General features: G+C 37.9%; 1 protein-coding gene across 2 annotated transcripts in view; it reads right to left on the bottom strand.

Annotated features, from left to right (window-relative positions):
* Positions 1 to 18,941, bottom strand: part of LOC122811594 (heme-binding protein 2-like) — an 81,793-nt gene that overhangs the window by 4,899 nt on the left and 57,953 nt on the right. For both annotated transcript variants that reach the window (XM_044083546.1, XM_044083545.1), the window contains exon 6: positions 2,240 to 2,403. In XM_044083546.1, the coding sequence (XP_043939481.1) occupies positions 2,240 to 2,403 (164 nt within the window). The remainder of the gene's footprint in view (positions 1 to 2,239; positions 2,404 to 18,941) is intronic.

Consider the following 18,941-nt stretch of genomic DNA (forward strand, 5'->3'; position numbering starts at 1 on the left):
TTTCTCTTTTTGTGCTTAAATTAACCTATCCCATTTGGAGTTAGACTGACCTACATTAACCCTAGTGAGAATAACTGGGATCATACCATAAATAATTTGAGGGGGCTCATGCATGGGATAAAACGTTTAGGAGCTGCCTGTGTCTATTTGCATTACAGGCGGCAGTCCTGGGGTAAATTTTCTGTTTTCTATCCATAGATCCAAGTTACACTTGAATAAGGACATAGATGAGCTTTGTTTTACATGGATGGGGAGTCTGTTCCAGAGCAGTGGCATCCTCTGTGAGCTATACCTGTCCTTCCAAATCATTCTGTTGACGTTGCAGAAGCAGTTTAGATCCCTAGACCAATTATTTCTGATGCCATTTGACTTGCTGATATGCAGTAAATCCATCAGTATTGAGTCAGAGAATGCCTTGTAGGATAGACACAGGTCACCTTTTAGCAGTCTGTAGGATACCAAGTATAATGACAGGAATTTGAATCAGTCCATCTATGACATAAATGACAAGACATTCAGACAGTCCATCTAGGACATATTGTTTTGAACTTATATCCTTTTAATAAGGTACCTCTGGGCATTCTACAATGTGTTTGGATAAATACATGCCAAACTTGGCATTATAGTCAATGATTGGCCTAATGAAGGCTGAGTTAAGGGGGACAATGACATTTCTAGATTTAGAAATAATCCTTTTGTATACAAGCTGTGTAATATAGAAGGACTTTCTTAAGAAAATGGACACATGTCGGTCAAATGTTAGGTCATTGTCCGCATAAGTTGCCAAATCCCAAACGACTGGGTCAATGTTTAGAGGCATATTGTCAATGTGTTAGCTCCATAGGCTAGATGACTTTTCAAAAGATACAATAATGCATTTGTTGGCATTTTGTTTCAATCCATGATTTTGGCACCTGTTATTTATATGGGACAAATCTTCCTGCAGGATGGGTAAATTGTTTGGAGATTCAATGCCTGCTCCTAGCTTGCAGTTGTCTGTAACCTTAGTCAACCGGTACTGGCTTTTACTTCTGAAAAGTAGATACCAAACAGGAAAGGTCCCACCACAGAACCCAGGGGGACTCCACTGGTGGCTGGTCTCTGTGGGGATAACTTCCCCTCTTTTCATTTCCTACATCCTATCTGTAAAGCCATTGGCAATCAAATGGGTGACATAGGGGTTTATTCCTAGTTTAGGTTTTCTACTATGCCTGAGTGGGGGACAGTGTCAAAATCTTTGGCCAGTTCAAGGTATGCTTTGTGTACCATTTTACCTTCATTCATTGCTTTGGTTACCTTTTCAAAAAGTTTACCAGGTTAAGAAAGCATGAACTGCCCTTGATAAATCCATACTGAGATGGGTTTAGTGTTTGAAAAAAAATTTAAAAAATGTAAAGAATTAATAAAACAAACAGGCTTTCCATCAATGTGCATTTTCAGAACAATAGGAAGTAAGAAACTCTAATATATGATGCTATTGACTGACTGTGATCCTCATAATTTACCAGAAAATCAAAAAGTTGTGAGGGACGGGGCAAAAATATAAAGCAAAATCAGGGACAGTTGGGAGGTATGTGTCCAGGAAGTGTATGTTGAAGGGAAAGTCACACATGCCTGCTTTATATGATCATCTGCTTGGCATGGACATCTTTATATGTTGAATTCCTTCCCCATTATAAGACTGGGAGGAAAGGCCAGGCTACCCCCAATACATTCCCATCAATCACTCTGTTATATTATTGCTGCCATCATGGTAGTGGTCCCTTATATCTGTACCCTGCATCAGCACTTTTCAGCTGAAGGTTCATGTAGTGCTGCAATGTTACATTAGGCATGTGCAGTCCCATCTGTGCTTCTTAATACACCTTCATGTGCCTTACATCAGACTCATAACCACTTCCACACAGCCATCATTGCGTGCAGATAACATGGGAGCCCAGTCAATCACACAGTCTGGGAAAAGAGATTAAACCCGATGCTGTTTAATTCTGCACCCTCCACCTGGCCCTATTTGTTTTCTGATTTCATTGCTGAACTTTCCAGTTTCCTAACTGGTATGATTTTAGTTCATTAGCCTAGTGATCTCTCACATCTGATATCATCTTACACCCCCCCAGGCATGTCCCCACCACCAGACTCACATAGGTCCAGATAGAGAAAATGTATCTAATTGGTTTCACTTCTATCCCATTGGTTCTTTTTGATATAACATGCACAGCAGGCTTTGTCTCCCACATACCTGTTATACCCCGCTGAGTAGGTCACACTGGCAAAGTATTTTTGCTGGTCATTGTTTAGTGAATCTGCAAGTGCTTTTAGCTGCTTTTTCTCCTTACTCGATGTCATCCATCCTCCAAACGAATTGACAAAAACTGTCAGTGGTGGAAAATTCTCTATGAAAACCTGCCAAGAAAAGGGAGCATGGGATAGTATAAATAATATTAATTAGTTTCAGTTACTTGTGTCCACCTGAATAAACATAAGTTAAACACTGAATACAAAAGTACCACTGATAGTCAGATAAACAAATGAACAGTTATGCACATGGTGTGGAGAATGCACATGCATGGATGTAGCCTTACTGCATTAATGTGGTGTGTGTGTGTGTGTGTGTGTGTGTGTGTGTGTGTGTGTGTGTGTGTGTGTGTGTGTGTGTGTGTCTGTGCAGCTGCACTTGATGGTGACATGTCTGTGCACTGATATGTATAGCCACATGTGCACTGCATTCATAACTTGCCACCAGAATGAAACATTGTGGTCTGTCTACTCTGCTTGTTGCAGCTATCATCCTCCGTGTGAATTTCAACATTTTAAAAAGTTTATCAACTAAACTAGATCCCATCTCCACTACCCTTACTCTCAACTTACTTGCTCAAAAATTCTGGATAAAGCTAAAAGTAATGGGGAGGAGAGGGGATCACAGCCCAAGAACAGTTGTTAAATATTACTCTCATTCACTTTATCAAAGTTATTAGAACAACAATTTTTACATCAACATGCATTTTTTCAATAACAATCAGTATGAAAATCTAATGAGTGGCAATATTGATTGATTGTAATCCTCTATGATTTACCAGAAAATCAAAAATAACATGACAAAAATATGAGGCAAAACCTGGGATGTTCTGAAAATATCAGGGACAATTGAGAGGCATGCCACTACTCTCTCCATGAAGGAATATTTCTTCGTGCCCATATTAAAGCTGACCCTTTCCATCTACAGCTTCTGGTCCCTCCTCTAATTCCTACCTTTCCTCTTAAATTTAGTCTTTCTACAAGTCAGATTTATTATCTTGTGCACCCATATTATATCTCAAATCCACCGATAACTAGTGAATATAGTTCAAAATGTCCCAGCCTTTCCTCGCAGGTCATTCACTAAAATCTTTTATGTACCTTAATGGCCCTTCTCTGTCATGAGCATTCTAACTGGTAGCCTACCTTGGCACCATTGCTTAATACCATAAACTCCTTTTCCACCCTTCCCATGTATGTCAGTCATTTTGTCCTTCTTATCCACTCACCATTGCTTTCCCTTCCCATGATACAGTTCATCTCCTTCTACAAATACGGATGCAAATAACTCATTAAGAATTTATGCAGAGTTCCAATTTATAGAACCTTCCTGAAAAGGGGTCTATATTATGTGATCAAGCTTTTAAAAGATTGAAGGTCAAGTGGTCAACACCATATGATCGAACTTTTAAAAGTCTGAACGTTTCAACGGAGATCTCCGTACAGTGTGGAATGGAAAGATTTCCCTTTTCTGCACTGTAGTACAATCTCAGAGTTGGTATATTTAAAAAGCGGGGGGTGTAGCCCCCTACGTGGGGGGTGCAGGGGGGCTTGCCCCCCTCCTTTAAAACATTCAGGTAAGTTTTTTCTGTGGTTTATTTTTTTTATTAGATTTTCGAACTTTTAAAAGTTCGATCATATGATGTCGACATATGATGTTCGAACTTTTAAAATTTCGATTACCTAATATAGACCCCCTGAGAAGTATTAAATTAGCTTTAATGTCATATACAAATGAGTGGCTGTTGTGTGAGTTAATTAACATATTTGTGTTTGCATGCATGGTTATGGCCCATAAATGTGCATCAGTTTGAAATGTGTATATGTATTTCTGCACAAATTAATGATGTTTTTGACAATCTAGAGGATGAATGCATGTAGTGCTGACAAAACCGCTTGAAAATATTTCTGCTGAGTTGGTTGTATTTCTGCATATTAGTTCATTGAGCAGTTCCAGTCTCAAGGCTACTTGTTGACTGTGTGTGGAAGTGAGAAAAGGTGTTGGTACAGGTTGAGGTCAGTTTGTGATATCACTGGTTTTGGGCTGTGGCTCAGAAGTATGCTGGGAAATGTAGCTGCACTTGTTGTTGAAGTAGATTGGGGGGGTTGAGTGGTAAAGCCCTCCCCCATAATTAAATCGAGTGAGTAGATATGCGGTGTACAAGTGGGTTGTCATATATACGTATGTGTGTTTTGTCTGTTAACATTAAAGATGAGGTCATTACAACTGGAGCAGGTGTGTATTTAAGCAATAACCCATGCCTGGGTATGAGTAATGCTAGATTTACCCACAGTTGGTGGGTAACAAAGACAACCGTTGGTAAATCTAGCATTACCTACACTCAGACGTGGGTTATTGCTATTATACAGTGACATTATTTAAGAAAAATAATACTTACTTTTCTTAAATAATGTCTTTGTCTAATACCTCCGTGGTGCCGTTCCATAGTTTTCTGCTATCCTGGGGCTTTTTCTGATCTACTGCGCATGCATACAGAACTTATGTTCCCACAATTACACAGTACATCAGAGCTGGGTAGAGGAAGCAACAGAGAAAGGAAGATCTCCATTGCTTTTTTAAAGCTATCTCGCTATGTTAAACGAGTTTAACATAGCGAGATATCTTCTATCTCAATATGTTAAACGTATAACATTGCGAGATTATAGCAACGGATATCTTCCTTTCTCCGTTGCTACCTGTGCTCACACAGACAAAAAAATCAGGACATATACTAATGGAAAAAGTCTGGGCAACCGGACCTTTTTCCATTAGTATATGTCAGATTTACAACGGGCACCCTGGTTGGGCTGGCAAATCAGTGTGCACATTTTGGAATGCTAATTGCCAGCCATTATATAATTTTTTTATAGACAATCTTAGTAAATGTTGACATTTTTATTGAAGTAATATGTTGTCCAGCCTGCAAACCTAAGCAGATTTACTTATTCATAGCCTATTTATCACTATTATATCTGAAGAAATGGTCCCAAAAGAGCCCTTTGAGATACAGCTGATATCCCCTGTTGGAACAGATAATTAACCTTTAATGTTGGATTGCACCCTGTTCCTTAATCAGTGTTTTACCCACAGAATTGTATGTAAAGTTACACTTAATAGTTTTCATTTGTCAGTTATTCCTATATGTGAAGCAGTCCCAAAAGCCTTAGCAAGGTCAAGATAAGCAGTGTGTACCATAAACCCTTCATCAAGCACCATTGTTACCTCTTCAAGCAACACCAAATATTTGGAAAGGCAAGTTCCCCCCATACCCATACTGTCCATCCTTGTATCATTGTTGGATAAGCTTGGTTATGGCACTCTCTCTGTCTTTCTCTTTATATATATATATATATATATATATATATATATATATATATATATATTTATGCATGGTTTTACTAAGATTACTAGTCAGGCTGATGGCTCTAAAACTGTTGGAGTCTGGTGTTTTCCCTGTCTTCACTTTCTGTGAATTGATTCATCTCCAACCTGCTACCAGTCAGAGCATGTCCACACACTAACATTTTGTTTAATGTGATTGATAGGGGGGCAGTTGGTATTTCCTTGATTTTTTTGCAGTAAACCAACAGATATGTTGGCTGGCCTCATGTAGCTTGAGTTTTTAATTTTACTTCTTACAGTTGTTATCATGTCTGTAGTTATGTAAGAGTTATCTCCCCTTGTCTTTATAGCACTGTGATATAGTCCTTTACTTATTGTGAAATTTGCACAAAATAAATTGTTTCTTCAAGCCAGTTCCTTATCATTGTATGCCTTTGTAGTGTTTACAGCTTTATTATCTGGAATGTTGTGCTCCTGGTGTGGTCAGCCTTGGCAGACTGGTCTTAAGAAGAGGGTCCAGATGAAGAGTAATACAAAAACTGAATCAGGGACCCCTACCCAGAACAGGGATAATGGGACCCATCTCTGTGCCTGGCCTTAGTGGTATTTGCCAGTGAACACCCAGAGACAAGTTGACCCTTATAGCCCAGATGGACTTAACCTCAAATAATAAAAATCTGAAAGAAGTCACTGTGTGAACTCACTACAAGCAGGGTAAAGGGCATACATCAGATGTGATGCACGATAACTGGCAGGCAGAATAGGGAACAGAATACAATGGAGAAGAACCTGGCAGTTGAAAATGTCTCTTGCTGGCATGTTACTTGTAGTACCAGAGGTTGAACCTGTAGCAGTGGCAGGATGTGAAGGGAGCACCATAGAGGAAGTGCACATTGATCCCTGCAAGCATTTTTTGTAATTGGTTAAGAAGACGTGATTATGATCATGGCTGCTTACATGGTAGTCAGTCAACGATTGTGTTTTAAGAATCATAACAGTGTGACAGTATAGCTCTTTGCCACAGTTTAACAAAGGTGTTTGATACAATTTAGCAAAGAGCTATTATGTAGATGTATAATAGCTCTTGGCTTAGCTACAAGACCTCTGTGTAAGCACAGGTGACAATTAGTGAATTATACCAAGGACCTGTTATAGGAGATGGGGTTCAGGGTAGACTGACAAAGAACAGATGATAATCATAGAGTACAAGAAATCTGAACTAAATAAATATTTCAATAAATAGGCAACAGTTAGTCGTGTTAAGCAAACTACACACTGCAAATATGAAGATTTTGTTTTATCGGAGAAATAGCAAAAGGCTAAACAATAAGGCAGCATTAAAAAGATATGCAACAGTGCAGAGAGATAAAAGAAGGCAGGGACACACACACAAAAGTGAAGACAACGAAGAAAGACACTTAGAAGTGATAAAGCAGAAAATTGTTAATACTAATGTGGCACAATCTGTGGAATATGTACCAAAAGCAAGATATAAGAAACAGACTGTTAGACTCATTGTGGGCATGAACAACTTGTGAAAGATGTTGAATAAAAAAGCCTTTGTTTATTGACCACCAAGAGAGGGAAATTGAAAGACTACATTTGATAGAAAGACATCTTGACATCCATGCCTTCAATCTCCAACTTGTCTCCACATCACAGGTTAAAGAGTTACTAAGGAAGCTTAACCACTGTCTCCTTCTGCTGATGATCTCTCTGCTGAGTACCTTAAACTTGATACAGACTCGATATCATACCCAGTCTCAATTCTCATTAACAGATCTGTTCAAGACTCCCACATCCCTGCTCTGTGGAAAAAAAAATCTTCATTCTTCCCTTCCATAAATGAGGTAATTCCTCTGAAATCTCTAACTTAAAGCCAATTGCCACCTTGTCCCCCCTTTTTAAGATCCTGGAAAAGTGTATTCATAAGCAACTCCTTCAGTACCTTTTGCAAAATGATCTTCTAACCCCAACACAACATGGTTTCCGACCGGGCCATAGCACAATTACAGCTCTCGTCAACTTTTCTGACACCACTAATAAGGCTAGAAACCAAGGAAAGTTTATCTCTTCTATTTTTCTTGATCTCTCAAAAGCCTTTGAGACAGTGTCGCATGAGACATTTCTGACTCAAATGTCCTGTCTGGACCTTTCCAAACCATCTCTTCCATGTTTCTTTAACTACCTTTCTGAAAGATCGCACTCTGTAAATGGATTTCTTCTTTCTCTCCTTTTCTGCTAGTTATAACTTGTGTTCAAGGTTCTATTTAGTCCATTGCTCTTTAACATTTTCATCAATAACTTAATTACCTCCTCTCAGCAAGCTTGCCTTATTCAGTATGTAGATGACTCATCTGTCATCTGACAGCCCACTACAACTACAATCCAAGGCACAAAATGCCTTCAACTCAGTCGCACTGTGGCTACATCAAAATCAACTTTTACTTAATCCAAAAAAAGGCTAAACTACTACTATTTTTTTCCATAGTCCCATGCCAATGCTAAAAGTAACTTTCGCGTTACATCTTTAAACAATACAGCTACTTAAGTAGTTACCCATATCAAATTGCTTGTCGTAACCATAGATGACAACTTAAAGTTTGATCTTGACATACAAAGCTGTAATTAAACAGCTCATCAAAAGCTGCGTCTACTATATAAACAATAGCTAACACTTATCTTTTACCCTCTCTTCTCTGTGGCTCACCTATTTTTGACTAAGATCCAAATCTCTCTAAAATCACAACTGGAGCACGATATCAACATTTGCAGCTAACCTGGTCTGCATTATGTGCTCTCAATTGGTTAGAACTCCCACATCAACTAGCCCAAACACAACTTCTGCTGACCCATAAAATACTATGTAACCACTCTACCTGCCCTTTTATCTCCTCAGTATTTCATCACTGTCTCCCAAATTGGCCTCTGTACTCCCAAGACAAAAGCCTGCTTGAAATGTATAAACCCAAAAAGTATGGGGCAAAGTTTATATTAATACTGCATATCCAGACTATGGAACTCTCCTAAATTCAATTATAACTATATCTAGCCTCCATTTATCTAAGTCCTCTCTCAAAGAATTTCTCCCTAACTCATGGCTATGCCCATGCACCTCACCTGGTGAACAAATGTCAGTAAATAAATAAAGTAATATCTGAGAAATTAAATGAGCAGTACACTGTACATGTTGCATGGCAGAGTCCAACAGGAAGGATCCATAGCAGGGAAGAAAAGACACTGGTGTCAGACGGAGTTCATTAATACAAACAGGATGACAACCAAAGGTGAAATCAGATGCAGCCGGTCAAAGAAAAATATTATATTAACAGCCAGGTAACACAATCATAAACCATTAATAAAAGGGAAGAACAGTTATTTAATACACTAAGTGCTTTTGTCCCTTTAATTACATGGGACTTCTTCAGAGTAAAGAAAATCTCACAATCAACTGAACTTATATATGCACTTTGTCAAGGAAACACCCCCAATAATCCAATTAATCAGCAGTGTCCCGCTAAATAAAAAAAACAGTACACTAGCATTTTCTAAAAAATAAAAATAAAGTAAAACACTACGTTATTAGCATCAATAATTTAAAAATAGTTTTTAGAGCACTATATAAAAAACTGTATATTACATATAACTTAGTATACACAAATGTACCTAACATCTATCACATTATTATTAATTTAATACTTTAATAGTCTAATAATTTCATAATTTAGTGTCTTCATTTTTAACCATCAGGAGAGGGCTATAGACTTATTTAGTCCATTAGGACCCACAGCATTAGTCTTCAGCTGCCATTCAAATTCCTTACATTCAAGTCTGATCTTCCAGGACCTCCCCAGGGTCTTGATCAAGTGCTTTAATAATAATAAAAAAAAACAAATGAATGTCCTTCGTCCTGAATTAGTGAAGGAACTAAAATTGAAACTGAGCATGTAGGTCATGCAATGATCTTGCTTGTCTTTTGTTTTTGTTGTTGTTAGAAATGGAGCACGATTTGGTAGGACTAGGTAATAAGTGTGACCCAGCAATGTTAAAGCAAATCAGTGAAAGAACAGGCTACAGGACCAGAAGCAGAAGAGGTCTGCCAGATTACATTCCAGAAAAAAACTGAGCTTTTTGGCTGAGTTACCAGACAGACAGACAGATCCTGAAAGAAGAGCCTTTTTTATTTTCTTATCCCAGCAGGTAGGCTCTTCTCAGTCATGACTTGGGCCAAAGGAAAAAAATCATGGAATCATGGCATCATGTACTACAGCAAAACTAGGCAAATACATAAGGGTACACTAAGTTACTAGCAAAGCTAAACATTTAGTTCTGCTGTTAAAGGGTAATAGAGGATAGTGGTTATTATATTCCACAGTTTACAGTGCGGCATAAAATTATATACATTTCAAGGCAAAAACAATCCATCTGAAAACCAAACTCATGCATTAGAATCCAGACTACAGACAAACTGTTACTGTACAGTCAGGCATCAGACAGAGAATTAAAGTTATTACTACAACTCACTCAGCACTGCATTCCAAACAACGCTGATATAGCATGCACAATCTCACAAAAAAAAAAAGCTTTATATGAGCCAGAAGGATGTTCTCTTTTAATTTTACTGTTACTGGGAAAAGGCCAAGAAGTGCACTTAGATGGCTTTCAGCAAAGGCTTTTACAACGTTCACAGGAAAGTGATAAAACTAGTAGACTGAGAGGAGGGGGATACTAATATTTTTCTGAACAAGTGCTTGAATTACATAGTTTTGAGTATTGTGTTTTGGAAGTTTTACTTTCCCTTTCTAAATTTGTAAACCAGTACAGAAAGGAAAATACATGAGTCTTTTTAAAACCAATATTTTTTTATTCTGTAGGGTTTGTGGATATGGCAAACAGTTCACTGCTGAGTTCTAAGGGTCCCAGATTCAAGATGCACATATTCTGAAATATGGCACTAAATAAAATAAAATGAACATGGTGCTTGCTCTGTGTCTAAATAACACAAGTCAAGACTGAGATCTTACCTATGGACACAGAAAAAGGCAAATAGAAAGGCACTAGTTATAAATATTCAGATTTGCCATTAATAAGGCACATAAATGTAGCAAAAGGCACTCGTTATAAATATTCAGATTTGCCATTAATAAGGCACATAAATGTAGCAAACTGCAAAATGAGAATTGCCCTTGAACAGCATGTGAAGATTTCTGTCTCACAGCTCCAGTATTCAATGCTGACCTCTTATTACTGTCTGCGATGAGTCTGCCTATTCACCCTGTGTCTGGTATTTCAATTTCTTTGCACATCCATAAAACATTGTTGTGTATATTTATCACAAAACAACTTAACTGTTACTGAGGTATATTACCATACTTTCTAAAAATATTTTAGTATCTGTTTTTACCTATTTTTTTGTAACCACAGGCTTTGTAAATATAATCTGGCATGTAGTCAGGTATATCACTGTATTTTCTGTTATTTTTTTGTACATGATTTATAATATTGTTTCTGTTGTCCACTTGGGCCTGGGTTTTATTGATTAACAAATGCAAAAATAAATAAATTATACATAGGGAGTATATGGTCTATACCTGCAAACTTTTGTGTGTGTTTTGTGTGTGTGTGTGTGTGTGTGTGTGTGTGTGTGTGTGTGTGTGTGTGTGTGTGTGTGTGTGTGTCTACATAAAATGCATTCATATGTATCTTTATAAACACGCACACACTCTTTGCATTTACTCTTGCCTTTTGGCCCATTTCTTGGTTGAAACCTAGTTAACATGTCAAATTCAATTAAAATTCAAAAATATATATGGCCCATATGAATGCTGAAGAGTTAGAAAGAATGCCGAGTTATTTTTACATTCAATGACTCAATTTGCAGAGGTGAAAATAGTGAAGTGCTGTGAAAGATAAAAACTAAAAGTACCCATCACACAGAAATTTTTGGATCACTATTACTAATGTTAAAAAAAGGCTGCAGACTAATTAGTTTTCAGTAAAGTGGTACGAAGAGGCTGCTCATATTGCACTAGGAAAGCCTGCTCAACCTGAGTCACATGGGCAACATCAGGAGATCAGCCAAGCTAATGTGTCTGTTGTGCATTTGTGTGATTGTAAGCTTCAGAAATATGGTGAAACTTTATCCAAGGGTCTTCTGCTAAACCAGAGGTGTTAAGTCAGGCTTCTGCTAACTTATATAGTTACCCTAAGAGTAGAAATTTGGCTTCATATCCCTGAAGGAATTGCCCCAACACCCCTTAGTATAAATCAGCTAATACGTGTCAGTGACATGCAAACATGTGTCTGGCTATTAATTCTGAAGATGTATTCAGCTCATATGGCAAAATATTCAGTTTATAATTAGACTAAGAAGTGGATAAAGGCAAAGAAAATAAAATTAAGGGAACCATGTGACTGATGTTACATACATCCAGGTTCCCTTACATGTTAGTGCTCCCTCATGACTGATTTTAGGTTCCACAGTGAACAGCAAAGTGGGACAGTGGGATGAGTAACAGAATCAAGTACAAAGTAAAGGGAGAACAAATATACCAAAGTGCACACCAGTCATTCTAGCTGCATTCACCCTTAGCAGACTGCATAAGCTGTGATTTACCTTATAATGTGCTTCTCTGCCTTTTGATATGTTAACAGTATTGCAATAATAATCTATGCATCCTGTAAATAGAAAAGTGAACCTCTTGACGTGGTTCCTTAAAGGTCTGCAGTGCCATCTACTGGAAGCTTCACAAAAGAAGTTTGTACATCAGTTTTTGCCACTGCCTTTCAATACGTGTGTAGTGATTGCACTGTCACGTTGTCATCTTATTAGTATTAGCACGTGTCAGTACAGCCAAGGCAAGGGACAGCACGTATAATGTTAGCTGCTGTTCAGAATATCAGAAAACTTTGTCTGTCAAAGACTAGTTATGTGCCACAGTGGTTTACCACTGACAGAATCGCTGCCCCCTTATAAGCCTTTACCGAAAAACTGTTGTGATGCAGCACAAACCTGTTAACAGTACCATTATAATTTAACCCATATTCAGATGGCACTGACTACTGAAAAATGTCCCCTTTGCAAAAATCTGTAAGCATATATTTCCTCCTCTGATGTATGATAAAATAATAAGATGTGATGTTCCTCATGTATATTCTTCATCTGTAACTATGTTTGTAATTTTTAATTGCTCCGTTGATCAAATTGTTAATTGCTGTTTAAATCCAATGTAACTACTGTTTGTATATTTTAACTGTGGAGCTTTTCTCCCCGGGCCTCCACTGAAAATAAACCTACGTCCAGTCGGATAATCCCAGTCAACAAATGTAAATAAATAAAATAAATAAATAATAAATAAATAAATAATTAAAATGAAATCTTAAGTTTGGCTTCACTGCCAGCTAACAGACTTACTTTACAGTACTGAAATCTTTTACAGTAATGAACTCAGCAGACTACAAATTACCAGCATTAACAGTGGCAGATTGTTTGGATTAAATATGAATATATAAATGACATTTATATTAAATGATATCAATCCATAGAAGACTAGTGTTTGTTATTTTAGGATAGTTGTTCAGCGGATGAGGGAGACTATGTTATTTTCTTTCTGACTCTTAAATATATTAAGTTACTAAATAAGTTTATACTATATATGCAGTTGATAACTAGGTGGGTGATGAAATGGTGCAGTGGACCCATTTCAGCCAGTAAAATAAATATCTTTTCCTTCCTTCCTGTCACCCTCCTGATTTTTCCATGTTCACGTACTTCCTATCTGTCCCACTCTAACTATATTCTTTAATTCTGATTCCTCATAGTCCAACATTTCAGCTGTTTTTTTTTTTCATGTCCCCCCTTTCACCACTGCACCCTTCCTGTCTGCTACAATCTATCATGTATTTGTTCTTTCTCCAAATATTCATTTTCTGTTTGTTCACTTCCAATCCTTCCCCTTCTTACCTTATTCTCCGTTTTTTGCATAATTTCCTGTTATGTCTCCCATCATCCTGTTAGATAGAGTTACAAATACCAAAGAAAACTGCACATTTTTCTTCATTTATTTATTTTTTTATTTTACATTTGTTGACCGGGCTTGTCTAACTGGATATATGTCCATTTTCAGTAGAGGCCCAAGGAGAAAAGCTCCACATAAAAGACACGAACAAACAGAACATTAAACTTCAGTTACAGATTACTTGTCAGACAAAACAGGTGTTACATGGTAACTTAGCATTCAAGTTAGATAAAAATAGAACAAATAAAATAATCCCCCCCTTTTTTGTGTTTTTTTTTTAACCAAACACTGCGAGAAGAAAAAAAAGTATTCAGAAGGATGTGGGAGAGTACCAAATCAAAGTTATAAGTAAGGCACAGGAGAACAGACTAGTTAAAAACAAGATTGGGAGAATTAGTTAAAGGGCAGTGACTCATCAATAAGAGAGAGAGATGTCCATGCAGTCTTTCCTGGGTACAATAAGTCCAACTTAGAAGGTAGTGGTCGTAAAGGGGCTATAAAGTGAGTAGTAAATGGTGCTATAGCCTAGGATAACAGGAAGAGAACATCTTAGTCAGGGTTAGTACAGGGACATAGTCAGTGGGTTGTGAGGTATAATTTGAGTTTCTTTTTGAATAGTGTCGTTGAAGAAAGAGATATGAGCTCACCAGGAAGTAGGTTCCAGCGTTTTCCACAGTGTTAGAGAAAAGGGAATCTCCTGCTTTATTGTTGGGTTTTTGTCTAGATACCAGTAGTTTATTTGTTGAGTAGAGGTTTGTAAGGTTTTTATATGGGCTGATTAGACTCATGAGAATTGGTGTGTTACCTGGATGATGAAGGGTTTTATGGGTTATAATCAGTTGGTGAAATAGAATTTGATTTTGCAATTCCAGCCAACCCAGTTGATTCAGATTTTGGCAGTGGTGGGTTCTGAAAGGGGAGCCGGTAGCAAATCTGGCAATATTATTGTAGGAGATTGCCAGCTTTTTGAGGTTGCTTTTAGATAGATTTGTATATATAGGAGAGGCATAAAAGAGAGTTGAGATAAGGTGGGTGTGGGCAATAGTGGTTCTAGCTATGGGAGTAAGGAAGGGTTTAATTTTTTAGAGGGAGCCTAGTTTTCGGTTAACTGATTTTATTGTGGTGTTGATATGAGTATCATAGTTAAGTCTGTGGTCAATAGTTACACCTAAGAGTTTAGTGGTAGTGTCAAGAGATATAACTGTGCCATTTTTAGATTTGATAGTGAAGTCAAATGGGGTGGACTTTTGTGTAGGAGTAAACAGCAATAGTTTAGTCTTTTTAGGGTTAAGAAGGAGACAATGCTGTAAAAAACATTCTTCTACTAGCTCAAAGACATTTTGGGTGAGGGGCTGCAGTTCAGAAGGCCCATGTAGCTGAGAATATTAATGTGGAGTCGTTTGCGTATTGTATGGATATAGCTTGGGGGATACTAATAGATAGATCGTTTATAAAGATGGAGAATAGAAGAGGACCCAAAACAGAACCTTGTGGTACACCAAGGGTGACAGGAAGGTGTGAGAATAGAGTGTTATCCCAAAGCACTGCCTGTTGCCTGTTACCTAAGTAGGACTTGAACCACTGTAGTGCTTGAGTATCAAGTGAGAGGGACTTAAAAAAATTTAACAGTAGCTGATGGTTAACCATGTCGAATGCTTTTGAAAGATCAATAAAGATGGCAGAGGACAGGGTGTTATTGTTACAGTTTTTGTTAATGTGGTCAGAAAATTATAGGAGTGCAGTAGTGGTGCTATGGAAAGGTCTAAAGCCATGCTGGGAGCTAGCTAATAGGCTATTTTCGAGAAAATGGTCTAACAGTTGATGGTGGATGCATTTTTCCATGATTTTTGCTATGGGAGAGAGAGTAGGGCAATTGGACGAAAGTTAGAAAGTTCTGTTGAGTTGCCACCTTTGTGTGGGGGGATTATATGTGAGACTTTCCAGATGGATGGGATGGTACCTTCTGTTATGGTTCTATTTATTAGGATAGAGATAGGGTAAGCAATAACTTTAGCTGCTATTTGAAGCTATTTATGTCAGAGAAAGGAATAATGTCCAGCAATGTACTGAGTTCATCCACAATAAGACCACACATTGATCCCAAGCATATAGCCAATATGTTAGCAGACAAATTTAGTGGTAGCTTTATCCCACCATCCCACATCATTGCCCCCACTATCCTTGAAAACCGTGAAAAGGTAGTTTCCCCTGAAGTCACCTTGGAACAAGCATTATAATCTCCATCAAAGGTTAAAACTAATAATTCTGTGGGAAAAGACAGGATACCAGGCTACATTCTCATTAGAAGAAAGTATGCAGTATCTGGCCCTCTAGTCAACCTCAACCTATTCACAGGATTTCTGTCTGAAGCCTGAAGAGCAGCCACTGTGACTCCCCTACAAAAAAGTGGCCCCTCTACAGGCCCATGTAATTATCAACACATCAGCCACTCTAGCTTTATATACAAAACCATGGAATGTGTCATAGCAGAACTCATTTATGTAGGCATAGGCAATGCAACTGATCTAGACCCCAATCCATTTGGTTTTATGAAGAGACAGTCCTGTCTAGTGAAGCTAGTAAATGTCTTTAAAAAAGTTAGAGCTGTGGGCTCTGATCACTCCCTACACAGTGCTTATATTGATCTGGCTAAGGCTTCTGATACTATTCCTCATGCTGAAATTAGTGAAAAGTCAGACAAACTTAAAGTAAATGCTCATATTGCCTGCAGGATTGCAAATTGTCTATTAAACAATTGCAAAGTTGTGGAAGTTGTTGGCACCACCTCTAAACATAATATTGTAACTACTGGGGTACCACAGGAATCGGTGATGGACTTTCTCCTGTTTGGCATAATATTTTGCAGATATCCAAACCAATATCCCAGATAATGTGGTTGACCACATTTGCTGAAGACTGCAAGCTGGGTACTGTTATCCATTTATCCACCAATACTAAACAGCTTCATCAAGGCCTTTAATATTCATATACCTGGTGTACCAAAAATGGTCTTAGGCTAAATGCAAAAAAGTATAGCATAGTTTAGCAGAAAAGCTCTTCTCACCTTGTATGTTGTAAATAGCTTCAGACAGACATTATCATAAGAGGCCTGGATACTCATGGACGACTCTTTCTCTCTCTCTCTCTCTCTCTCTCTCTCTCTTTGATCATCATGTTTCCACAATATTTAAGAAGTCCTTCTATCTAACCCAGTTAATTTCCAAGAGAATATCTGTAAGATCCAAAGAAATCATCCTGCCACTGTACTCTTCCCTTATTAGACTCATAATTAAATATAATGTCCCCCTTTTGATGTGTACAAATCCAAACATATCACTTAACTGGAAAAACCCAAAAGATTTCTAATCAAGACAACTAAAGACCTTAAATCATTCAACTATCCTGACATTAGGCTACTGACATTAATTTTATCCGATCTATGTCTCTTTTTGAAGCCATGAAAGACTATTAGACTACAATTTTTTCATAAAACCAGTGAATCAGCAAACACCTAAGCTAAGGATCTAAATCTGTACCAACAAATAAACAAGACTCACTGGAGGGATGGGTTCCTAAGGCAACATATACCCAGTCTATGGAACAAATTGTCACTACAGGTCAAAGTATTACTTCATCTACCTTTATGGCTAGTCTTGATGGCTGTATGAGTAGACACAAATTTAAACTATGATTGTCACAGATAGTCCTGCTCAGTCTGGAAAGTGATGAGTATTATTAAGTGCTTTAATAAAGTAGCAGGGACTTTTAACTGCACCTATGTCAAGGTACATATAGCTAGGCATCTTAAGGTCTCCATGATTGCTTGCCTAGTGTTGTTCCTATGTTTCTGTGTTCCTATGTTTCTGTGTTCCTTATGTTTCTGTGTCCCTATGTTTCTGTGTTCCTATGTTTCTGTGTCCCTATGTTTCTGTGTTCCTATGTTTCTGTGTCCCTATGTTTCTGTGTTCCTATGTTTCTGTGTCCCTATCTTTCTGTGTTCCTATGTTTCTGTGTTCCTATGTTTCTGTGTTCCTATGTTCCTATGTTTCTGTGTTCCTATGTTTCTGTTGTTCCTATGTTTCTGTGTTCCTATGTTTCTGTGTTCCTATGTTTCTGTTGTTCCTATGTTTCTGTGTTCCTATGTTTCTGTGTTCCTATGTTTCTGTGTTCCTATGTTTCTGTGTTCCTATGTTTCTGTGTTCCTATCTTTCTGTGTTCCTATGTTTCTGTGTTCCTATCTTTCTGTGTTCCTATGTTTCTGTGTTCCTATGTTTCTGTTGTTCCTATGTTTCTGTGTTCCTATGTTTCTGTGTTGCTATGTTTCTGTGTTGCTATGTTTCTGTGTTCCTATCTTTCTGTGTTCCTATGTTTCTGTGTTCCTATGTTTCTGTGTCCATTTCCTTATGTTCATTCCTAGTTATTCCCTTCCTGATTCTCCCAGCTCAGTCTCATGAGTTTCCATTCTATGCATTCCCTTTCTTTTTCTCTGCCCTTACTTTTGATGTCTTCACTGCTTGTTACTGTTTTGGCTTTTCCTCCATTCATTCACTTTCTACACATGATGCGTCTTGACCACTCCCATGCTCATTTCCTTTTAACTATCCACTTCAGACCTGCTTGTTTTGCCCATTTTTTCTTCTGCTTCTGTTAGCTCCTGCCTATCTCCTCCATGTCTGCCCCTTATCCATCCCTCCATACCTACTTTACCCATACATCTCCTCTCTGTCCACTAGTCCATCTTTTCTCTCATCTTCTTCTCCTGTAATGTCTTTATTTTCTGAGTATCTAGTTATGACTGTCATTCCTATATGCTTGCCACCTGCTCCTTTCTGTTCATTTGACCTTGTCACCCCCTTCCTGTTTGTTTTTTTCTATCCATTACTCCATTTCTTTCTTCGTAACTTACTCTTTTTCCTAAAAGTATTCTTATCCTGCCCGTTCCTTGTATGTTGCCCTCTATCCCACACCCATTTCTGTATGCCACTTCCTGACCCATTATTTTTACTCATTTCCCTTGTACGTATCCTTTCTGCTTGACCTTACATCCTATCCCCTTATAGCACCTCCCATATGTCAAGTCCATTCTTCTATGATCCTTTTCTCCTATATAATTCCAACATATCTTCCTTCCTTCTTTCCTATTCTCTTTCCACCTATTTTACTTGCTCTCTCTAATAGTCACACTATTTTGGCTGTAATCTTCTTCGACATCCCTGCTTGCTCATCCCTTTCATGGTAGATGCCCTCATCCCATGTGGACTGAACAGAGCATGTTTTTCTAGTGA

This window comes from Protopterus annectens, chromosome 9.part0 (genome assembly GCF_019279795.1).
Source record: "Protopterus annectens isolate FY-2018-M chromosome 9.part0, PAN1.0, whole genome shotgun sequence".
Classification (NCBI taxonomy): Eukaryota; Metazoa; Chordata; order Ceratodontiformes; family Protopteridae; genus Protopterus; species Protopterus annectens.